This window comes from Gouania willdenowi, chromosome 14, assembly GCF_900634775.1.
Source record: "Gouania willdenowi chromosome 14, fGouWil2.1, whole genome shotgun sequence".
NCBI classification, from domain to species: domain Eukaryota; kingdom Metazoa; phylum Chordata; class Actinopteri; order Blenniiformes; family Gobiesocidae; genus Gouania; species Gouania willdenowi.
In genome coordinates this window covers 28,966,124-28,976,901 of record NC_041057.1, presented here as the reverse complement: position 1 = coordinate 28,976,901, position 10,778 = coordinate 28,966,124, and the positions used below count along the sequence as shown (strand labels likewise).

Genomic DNA, 10,778 nt, shown 5'->3' with positions numbered 1-10,778 from the left:
TCTATATATTTCCTACCCACTTTTGGGTCCCGACCCACCAGTTGAGAATCACTGCTATAGAATATATAAAATCTTGGTAGCTTGATCATAAAGGCAGTTCTTTACATACTACTATGGTATTACAAATTATTTAGACATCTGTTATGACAAAGTAATAACAGTAAACAGGAATTTCAATAAGTAAAAGGCTAAAATAATGTACTGTACTACAATGAACACAGGTAAATTAGCCTTAAATCTTTTTCTTCTAGTGATTTATTGACTCTAATTATCATCAAAAAATAACTTCATGCACCTTGATGTGCTGACAAAAAACAGTCTAAAAAGCCTTTAAATGTGAGTTTGTTGTACAAATGCTATTTCTAAAACATCATAAAGGCATAATTCTCTAAGAAGTGACTTCGCTGTGGTTAGAATATTGTGTTGCTTTTCACTCCCGAGTCCGAGCACAGCACTATTTTTGTGGAGGGGGAAGCGTACAGCGCGTAAAGCGGCACTGCGGCATTGTCGTATCACTGCGCCCCGGTCTGCCTTCACCGGGATCCTGAAGCTCGGCTCAGGGAGAGGAAGAGGAGGGGATCCGGTCCGTGGTCCGCCTTTAACGGACATTTAACGGAGTCACCCGCACGGCTTTTGGTGCATTAACGCTTCTTTATGGAATCTCCTATTTGACCGGAGGTCTTCAACTTGTCCAGTCGGTCCTTCATCACTCGCAAGGGTTTGCATTTCTTGCTTTTGCATGACGTGAGAGAGAGAGAGAGAGAGAGAGAGAGAGAGAGAGAGAGAGAGAGAGAGAGAGAGAGAGAGAGAGAGAGAGAGAGAGAGAGAGCTTTTGTTGTGTCTTGTGGTAGAAAAAAAAATGCAGGAGGAGGCAGTGCCAGTGCTGCCAGTGCTGCTGCTGCTGTGGGTTGGACTGGTTTACTGGTTTTTAGTGGAGCCCAGGGAGTGTGCTGGTCAGAAAGGGACTGGGAGAGAGAGAGTCTGGACTGAGCCACAGGGTCATGAAGTGTGTGACAGACACATTCAGGTACTGGTCCCAGTCCAGGTGGATTTATTCTTTGGCAGGATGTCACAACATCTGCATAGAGACTACATATTAAGTGTTGGCATGCTGTTGGTATGTGTTAACATGACATTTGTGTTGCATCCTATAGTGATCTAAGTGAGAGTAATTATGCATGGATGAAACAAAACATGTGTCACTTTGCAGGTTTGCAGCAGATCGTGCGGGGAGTACCTGGTACCTGGTACACGGTACATGGTACATAGTACCTACCTGGTACATGGTGCCTACCTGGTACATGGTGCCGACCTGGTACATGGATGCTGCTGCAGAATCCAGATGAGCCACATCACTTGACTGTCTGTACATAAAGGAGACAATGTGAAGTTGGAGATGGTGCTTGACTGTGACAGATTGGCTGTGGTGTGAGTGGTGATGCAGAAAATGGTTTATACCAAGGATTGTCTTTTCCAATGGAAGCCCTTTGAGAAGCTCCATTCACTGGGATTACCAGCTGTGTGATGTAATGCATGGGAATTGTTATTCTGGACACAGTCGAGGAGCTATAGGTGGTTTGGACCTTGTTTCAGTGGCTGGAGGCCTAGAAGAAGGCTGGTGTTTGCTATTGGTTGTTGCTTTCTATTGTTATAAAGTGGTGACATACCATCAGTTTCTGAAAATAAAGACCAGAGGAAAGTAATAATGGCAAATACTGAATTTGGTTCTGATTTCATAAGTAGCAACAACTTTTCCTGCCTCAGATTGCTGTATTTTTATTAGTTAAATTGAGGAATGATGCTGTGATGTGTGGATTATGGATGTTGAATGATGTCAAAGGTGATGCATTAAAATTACTGTAATAGGTTTGACTTTTTTCAAGTTACATACTTAAAGCCCTTCTCATTTTAAGAATATACCGTATTATATAAACCTTTTCAATTATTTAACACTACACCTCATTTGAAAATAAATGCATCAAATCCTAAAATGGCTGTGAAAATTTCATTGAAAACACTTTAAATGTAACTTTTTTTTGACCTAACAGACCAATAACAGCAACATAACTAATTCTAGCAAGTTGATGTTGTCTTCTTTTTGAATAATATGTTAAGGTTTTATTTATTTAGATAATACTTTGATCTGCTGACACTCAAAACATGTCAGGGGATCAAACTACGTGGTCTGAATGAATAAAACCTCAACATATTATAGCAACATAACTTTGCAGCTCTATTCATTTAAAACAATGCTTGTATGTTATGTAAAAACATAACCTGTCTATGTATATCACCATTTTAAGTGATGCTAGAGTAGGGCTGCATGATTATGGCCAAAATGATAAAAATGATTATTTTGATCAATATTGTAATCATGATTACAATCCAAACTTTAAAAAAGTGTACAGTTTACAGTGAAAAATTAAGCTTTAAAATGGATTTTTTTTCCAAAATTATTAAAAAAACATTTACCCCAAGAATTTAAAATGTACCAAAGGCTAACTGAATGATTACACTATTACAGAGTGCAGATCCTGTATTTTCAATGTAAATATTGCCAACGATCAGGATCATTTAATCTTGGCAACCAAAATGGTGATCACCATTAAAATTTGATTAATTGTGCAGCCCTATAAGTAGACTTTTCACGTGTTGAACTTTGATGTCATAATTTAATCCAAAAGGTTATACATTAAAAACTTAATTTAGTTTTTTTTTTATTTGTTTAGTCATTTATGTTTAGTTTTATACAAATGCCTTGTAATACTCCACATATATAACATATTATCACCTCATTCTAAGACTAAACTGGCTCTGTGTGTCGAGTGAAAGCTCAGTAAAGTGGCAGGTGCCACCATCACCACTCTAACTAAACATTGATCTCACATTACTTTGGAACATACCTTGTGAGGAATGGCTCATTTCACATTGTTGAACTTAATATGTGAACACGTTCCGAATGCATGCCTTTTCTCTCTGTAATCTCTTCTCTTTCCAGCAGTTGGATGTTGCTGAGCTGGGCTAAAGACGAGCTAGTTCCTGCCTGAAGAAGGATGTGGCGTCACTTCGGCTCGCTGTGGCCGGATGTGTTCTCCGTGATGTTTGCTCTAACATGAAAAACCTTTGCCCTGGTGGAATTGGCAACTTGGTGGTACAAGCTTTTCTAAGATCATTCCACATCTCTGTGGTAGGATTTGATGGACTGCCTCTGCTCTGGGGATCTTTGGAAACAAGCGTGATTCAGTGACTCAGTGCTGTTTGGCAACTCCTGAAACACGCCTCGTCTGGTTGATGTTACATGATCTCATTGGATCCATACATCGATTACTTTCACTGGGATATTTAAGGAAAGTGTGCAATCGAGCAAAGGTCGAGCCGTTCCTGCCCTTGGACAACTTTTATCCACTTGAGGAGGGGGGTTTCATTGGATGTGTGCCATGAAGGACGTGGATGGAGCTCGATCCAGTGGCCTCCGAAAGAAGAGGAAGTCAAGGTCAAAGAGGGATCTCAATAGGACAACACATGGGGTTAAAAACAACCACGCCAAGGGCCTGGTGTTTCGCTTCTCGTCTGACTCGGAGCTGGAGGACGACAGGAAGCCGTCCTCATCCCGCCCCCGACCCCCGCGGAGGAAACGGAAGGAATCTACTTCTGCGGAGGAGGACATCATTGACGGCTTCTCCATCACAGGCTTCGTGACCCTGGAGGCTTTGGAGGTAATTGGCTCTCTACTTCTCTCGCTTTATTTGTGTTCAGTTTTTGTGTGGAAATGCTTTTAAGCTCTCGAGGATCCTTTTGGAAAAATGCTCCTTTCTTTCTGTGTCGTTTCTGTGCTTGTGTTTGCCAGGATTGGTTTCTCTTGTGTTCAACAGACAAAGATAAAGCTGAGGTGTTTGTGTGCAAGTTGTGTTACATTTCTTACAATTGTTTTCCAGCAAAGCCCTTCAGCATGAGGGATCTCTGGTGTTGGTGTTTGTTGTTCCTTTGTGTACTTTGAAGCAGGAGAGCAATTTGTTTCATATTACTGCAGTTAAGTGCAAGTGAGAGTTCTTTATAAAAGCTAATAGCATTCATTATCTTGATTTAAGCTTGAGCTCATGCTCCTGTAATCTGCCAGAGGTCCGTGTTGTTGAAAATAGCTGTTACTGCTAAATTTATCCAGTTCTATGATTGGTGCATCATTTACAGAATTACATACACATTTTGTTAAAGTAAAAACAAACAAGAGAAAACGCTGTACTATACATTTCTACAAGTTTTTGTGCTTTTTGATGTTCTAAGTTTGCCCTGATCTTGTTCTATTGTTTTATTTTCACAAAGTTTACCTCGGGGTGTATTTTGCCAACTTTTACTTGTCGAGCATACTCAGTGTGCTACAAATCTCTCATTGTTTGGTGTGACTCACGTCAAGGATGTGTACTGGTGTACTTGTCCTCAGTGTATCCTTCTGTCACTCAACCATACTCGAGCTCAAGTATCTCACTGTGACGGTTTTCTAGGTTTTCATTCAGCTCCTCCGATGTACAGCTTTGTCTCTGCTCCGTGCCATCCTTACGCTGTTTGCTGCTTTAATTCTTTCTGTTTAAATATACGCTGTTTTTTTTTTTATATATTTGAGTATAGAGGACTTGTCCATAAATCCACATTTTCCACTAATCCTGAGCAAATTTGTCAGTTTCACTTTTTTCGTTTGATGCTAACTTTAACTGTGCCATATAGCTCCCCCATATTTTTCAATTATTAAATCAACTACTCGACTTCAATGAGATGTTTTTCTTTCACAATTTGTAATTTGTTGCTTCTTCTTGGCTCCAACTCTGTATTATTCATATGACTGTGACAGCCCACACATACCCCCTTCAGCTGCTTTAGTGATTAGTAATCGCACATTTTGTTCAACATTTGAAGACTTCTAATGAAGTAATGTGCTCCTCTGGCAGATTACAAGTACCAACTGATTCCAAATTCAATTAATAATGGGGCTGTCACACAAGGAAATTTGATTGGGATTTATAAACGGAGGAATGTTTCATCAGCTTAAGCAGCACAGTTTCACTGGGTTTTAGTATATTATCAGATTGCACTGTCGTCATTTGCTAAAGAAAGCCTTAAAATAGCAGAAAACGGCTCTTTGGGTCACAAGGAGAATACACAACTCCAATTTCATCCAAGGGCACGAGAAAGACACGCACATAATTATAAGAATGGAACAGAACCTTTTTGAAGAAAAAGGCAATTGTGTAAAGGGAAGTCCAGTAGTTGTTCCACTTGTTTAAGCTTTATTAAGACCGTGCCAAAGGTAATGAATGTGCTAATGATATCTCTTTAGCTTTGTTGGTTCTGACACTGACCGTCTCTAAAAGGTATTCTTCTCTGCTTTTGGCACTGTGCTGACAAATTGAAGGGGCCTATTAACTGAGACAAGGAGTGCCTGGTGTACTAGTCTATTATTTGAGTACATTTAAACAACCCTCTACAGAACCATTTGACATGATAGTAGATGGTTTTTGATTTTGTAAATGTGTCAAGTGCCTCTTGACTTTTTACTTGGTTTCATTCAAGCTGTTCACTCAGCATTGACAAAGGACATGAAAATGACTGCTTAGTATTAAGCACATTCATGCTGCGAATGTTAGTAAGTGTACCTGATACCACACTATCCAAGACCAAGGCAAGATCAGGAATTCTGGGGGTCAAGACCGAGTCAAGTCTTGGGGACGTCTGGGGGTTGCTCAGTCGTGGGGGGGTGGCCTGGGGCTCCTTGGCCCCCACTCTTACTGCTAGCCTGGCTGCATCTTCGGTTCCGGGGCAGCACTTAGGTTTGCAGTAGCGGTTTTTGCACATACATTGGTCTACGATGCACTGGCATGCCTTGGCCTGTGGGATAAAGCTCGTACTGGGCTTAATCTTAGACACGATGATCCCAAACACCTGTTTTATATATTACCACTCACTCCTTCCCTCTGTCCACAGCCACCACCATTATACCTAAGCTTCACACTTGTCACCAGACTGGCTTGCGTGCATAACACAATAAGCACAATATACACAACTACAACTTCACATCTCACTCTCACTTTAAAATAGTCAACTCTTCCCCATGATTTCCATTTACCACCGCAAGTCTATCCTCCCTGTTCCCTTCCCCCCCCCCCCCCCCCACCCCCACCCCATCACCTAGGTGTAACACTGCCCTGTCTTTTTATATACTCCCTTTAATAAAGTATTCCTTACACTTTGTTAGGGAGGGCTGGTGATGGTCACAATTCTGCAATAAAATAAATGTATTTATTTTATTTCAATAACAACATGCATTGCTGTCTTAAAAAGATTGCACTTCTTGTAGTGTTGACCTTTGACAGCATGTGCAAACAAGGTTAAAAAAAAAAAAAGACCAAGACCAGAAAAATAAATTTCCAAAATCTTGACAAGGTTGAACAGTTAAAGACCATTCTCTCTTTGGACTAAATGGTAAATGGACTAGATTTATATAGCGCTTTATCACCACACTGAAGCAGTCCCAAAGCGCTTTACATATCAGCTCATTCACCCAATCACTCTCACATTCACACACCAGTGGGACAGGACTGCCATGCAAGTCGACCACTGGGAGCAACTTAGGGTTCAGTGTCTTGCCCAAGGACACTTCGACACATAGTCAGGTACTGGGATCGAACCCCCAACCTCTCGATCAGAAGATGACCCACTACCACCTGAGCCACGGTTTTAGTTTTCTTTTTAAATACATTTGACAGACAAAAATTAGGAGTTCAAAGCACAACCTGCAAAAATCTCAAACCTTGAAGATTTTTTTCAATTAAAGTCTTGCAAAAGATAAATCCTTGTGTGCATTTGAAAGGGACTGATGAGTTCAGAATTATTTTTCAATATTTGAAAATAAGATGTTTATTTGTCAGATGAACGAGGCCAAAAGTAATTGTTCAGAGCAGATATTTCTGTATGGAAATCAGATGGAACAGAACAATCAGTGAGCTAACGCTAAATGTTTGACGTCAAGCTACAACAATAATTAATCAGGAACGGTTCCAAGCGCTTCTCCTTATTATCACATTATTGGAGTTTTTAAAATAGCAGGTCGGTGGTGGTCTCGACCGGTCTTGACTGAAAGTTGGGCCAGTCTGAGATCGAGATAAGACGAAGTGAAAATGCTCTTGAGTCTGTGACAAGACCAAGGCCTTAAAATTGTCGTCTGCAGACCAAGACCGGTCTTAAGTACTACAACACTAATGTTGAACTCTGAACAGGTTAAAGCTTTCAAATAAATATCTATCAATAACTATCCCCTGTCTTTGTTCTGATTTTGTCTGGACCACATAGCGTGTAAAAGCTTTAAATTGACTACATGAGGAAGTACATGCATACCAGAGTGCTTGTGGTTCTTTCTTGTGTCTAGTAGATGTATATTGTTTTGTGGTCAGAGCTCTAGAGGTACACCCTGAGGCTCTCCATCTGTCACAAGTGAGCCACATTGCTCTTTGAGCCTGGCTTCTATGCACATACATACATCTTATTTTTTTTACTCCCACACCTTCCAGCCTGAAGCTTCTTTGATGACACTCGAGAGACAACAAGGCTGCTGTTTGTTTGCCGCTGTGTAACATGTCATTGTTCTATTTATGTGTTTATTTTGTGGTTTTTATGGTAGTATCTTTTCTTTTTTAATAAAAGTACTGGTATGGACAACAGCATGTTCTTAGCAGACTGCAGGTGGTGAAGCTGTCCAGAATCTACTCTCAGCATAGCAATAACACACATCCTTCTGCAAGGCGAGAACAGTCCGTCAACCACTGAAATCCACTAAGTTAGTCTAGTCTATGTGTTCAAGGTGTTGTGATCCTTTTGTTTAGGCGTCATCTTAATCCCGGTTTGGGCTGGAATTTAAAAAAATCCTCAAAAATGACTGCACTTCAAGTGATGACTTGTGTCGCTCCATAGGTTATACAAAATAGTTGTTCCTGTAAAACTATCAGAACTGTAGTAAAATGGAGTACATTTTTCGTCAAGTGTTATTTAATGTCTATTAAATACCACAGTTGGACATGAATTATAGTAAGACTTTGGATTGGACAGGATCAGGTTTTTTCATGTCAATTTTTTTTTTGAAGAATATCGTGGAACACACTTTATTATGTGATAGAAGTTACATCATTAGATGTGTAATCTACCTAAACCTGAGACCATCAGTGAGCTGGAGATAATTTCACACCAACAAAGAACAGTCCACGTCTATAGCCTCAGATTTTCTGTGATCATGGAAAATAGACAAACATTTACTTCCTGAACCAAAAATAGTAGAATATACTCTCACCTCCATGTTTTGGGAGAATGTCATGCATTTTCATCCTATTTCCCCCCTTAAAAAACTGGTTAAATGTGTAGCAAGTGTTAAGAAGGCACAAACAGACTTTTCATATATAGAGTAAAATCTCACACTATGAAATTTCAGAAGACTGCTCGATCTTGTGAGATTTGGGGACTGTTGGCACTTCAGAACACCAAAAAATACAATAATTTACTAGATTTAACCTAATTAATCCCTATTAAGCTTTTCGGGGTTGATTTTCCGTGTTTAATTTGTATTAGGGAAATAATACAAAAATGGGTACCCTAAGAAATTTAAAATAATGGAAATGGGTTTACCCTCAAACGGAAAGTCGGAAAACTTGAAACGGAAAATCACAGGCCCTACATGTTCTTGAGTCCTTAGATAATCTAAAAAGCACAGAACAGAGAAATATAGGTGTGGAATTTGCTCCTGAGAGCAAATGCAGGGAGAGCTGGAGGCAACTCACATCTAGCAATGTTGATGAATGATTTTCACGTTTCTATGCCAGAGAAGTCTTTTTAAAAATGCGTTTTTTTTATATTATCCCCTGCCACACAAAGGGGGATGTGGGTTTGAACTCCGTCCATCCGTTTGTGCGTCCGTCCGTCTGAGTTAAAGGGGACAGCTTTTCTCAGAGCTCGTTTAAGATAGGATAACCAAATCCGTTGTGTGGCTTCAGGGTATCAATACCTTGATGGAGTTCGAAAATGACAAGTGCGCAAATATTTTTAACAAGTTCTTAGATTTAGGACATTTAGGAAAAGGGTGAGAGTTATAATGACAACATTACTGGCGGGGGATGTTGATGACTATGTCTTCTTGTTAGTATTGTATAGGTAGAGTTTATCTAAATTCTTCAGATGCACTTAGATCATAAAGCACTCACGTAGACAAGTATCAAATGCTATTATGATTGTTTATGCTCATAAAACCTGTCTAAAAAAAAAATAAATCACATTTCAGTTAAAGAAAGTGTTTTGAAATGCTGAAATTTCAATGTGCTACATCTACTCACACAAACACCAATAATCTGAAAATGTGAGCATTAATTAATGATGCCCAAATTTTTTAAGCAGTGTAAAACACAAAAAGTCAAGTTATTTTACTACTAGCTTTTGCCTTGAATTAGGAATCAAGATATATAAGTTTTTGATGTAATACCAAAATTGATGCTATCTATTGTCAGATAGCAGCAGCAGGTGTTCTGTTGAAGATGTTGTGTTAAAAGACTCTGGTTTTCATCCAAAGTGGCTTGAGCGAAAAGAATGAATTATTAAGAAATCTTTTCTTTTAAATTCTTGGCTGCGTTTACCTTGAAAAAGGAGTTCCTAACCTCTGCATGCTACTGATTACCGCTGATACAAAGACAAAGTTTATACATCAATCCTAAAGCTAAAATAAAACCCTCTTTAATTCAGTAAGATAACGCCTCATCTTCTTTTTCGGGAAGTTAACAGCAATCGATTACATGAATGGCTGCCCTTGATGATAGATTGAACTTCAAAAAGGAATGCAGTGTAAATGAGTGCAGTTACGGCATCTCTTTGCCTCCAAATTTCCATTTCAAAGTCAGAAGAGGCGTTGTTTGCGCTACACCCCACAGAGCTCTGTTTTGTTGTTGATTCTATAAATAATAGAATGAAAGAATAGAACATATAGTAATATTAATACTAATGTCTTTCCTAATTAGCTGGTTTAATGCAACAAAAACAGAAGACGATAACTAAACAAATGCATTGCGATTAGGCACTGATCATAAGTTTGTGACACAATGGTAAACAAGCATTTCTTCAATACATTATTACTCAGCCATGAGTTCTTTAAAACCTTCTCTGGCTGTTTTGTTCATATGTACACCTGAATGTGTGAAGCTGTACCACATATTTTTAGGTTCCCCTTTCATTGAAAGCGTTTGATAGTTCTCAGTCAAAAAGGACCTGGGTGTATTGTGTTTGCCAAAGATCAAAGCCAATGTGCCTTCACATTCGTCTTTAATGTGGATGAAAGCCCAGAGTTTCGATGTTACATTTTCTTTGTCTTAAAACCATGGAATAGGTGTTATTTCTGAATGTGATAGATTAAAAACATTTATCTTCTCTGTCTAGCTAAAGATGAAAAGTGATGAATTGGAGATGTGATGTATTTTATAGAGGGATTTAAATAATGTTGGACTAATAAGAAAACTAGTAGACAAGAGTGGACTTCCTTGGAGATGATCCTATTTCGCTAAAAAGTGGCTTCAAAAGATTGTTTTTGACTTTTTGTAATGGGGATCAGTTAAACCTGTAGAGATGAGCAGATCTGCTAAAAGGGTGAAATTATCTCATTGATATGCAGTAAACTATTTTTTTCTGCTCCAATATTGTGGCTCAGAGGTTTAGCTAAAAACGAACTTGGGAAGAACTCTAGGTTTTATCTCGGAAAACAGGTG

At 39.1% G+C, this 10,778-nt stretch overlaps 1 protein-coding gene across 10 annotated transcripts in view; it reads left to right on the top strand.

Moving 5' to 3' along the window:
* The first annotated feature begins 544 nt into the window (after positions 1-544).
* Positions 545-10,778, top strand: part of auts2a (activator of transcription and developmental regulator AUTS2 a) — a 501,602-nt gene continuing 491,368 nt past the window's right edge. For 5 of the 10 annotated variants that reach the window (XM_028467010.1, XM_028467008.1, XM_028467009.1 and 2 more), the window contains exons 1-2: positions 545-718; positions 3,002-3,716. In XM_028467010.1, the coding sequence (XP_028322811.1) occupies positions 3,429-3,716 (288 nt within the window). In that variant the 5' untranslated portion in view covers positions 545-718; positions 3,002-3,428. Of the gene's footprint in view, positions 719-2,998; positions 3,717-10,778 lie in introns of all 10 variants that reach the window. The other 5 variants (XM_028467003.1, XM_028467011.1, XM_028467004.1 and 2 more) reach the window with 2 other exon arrangements.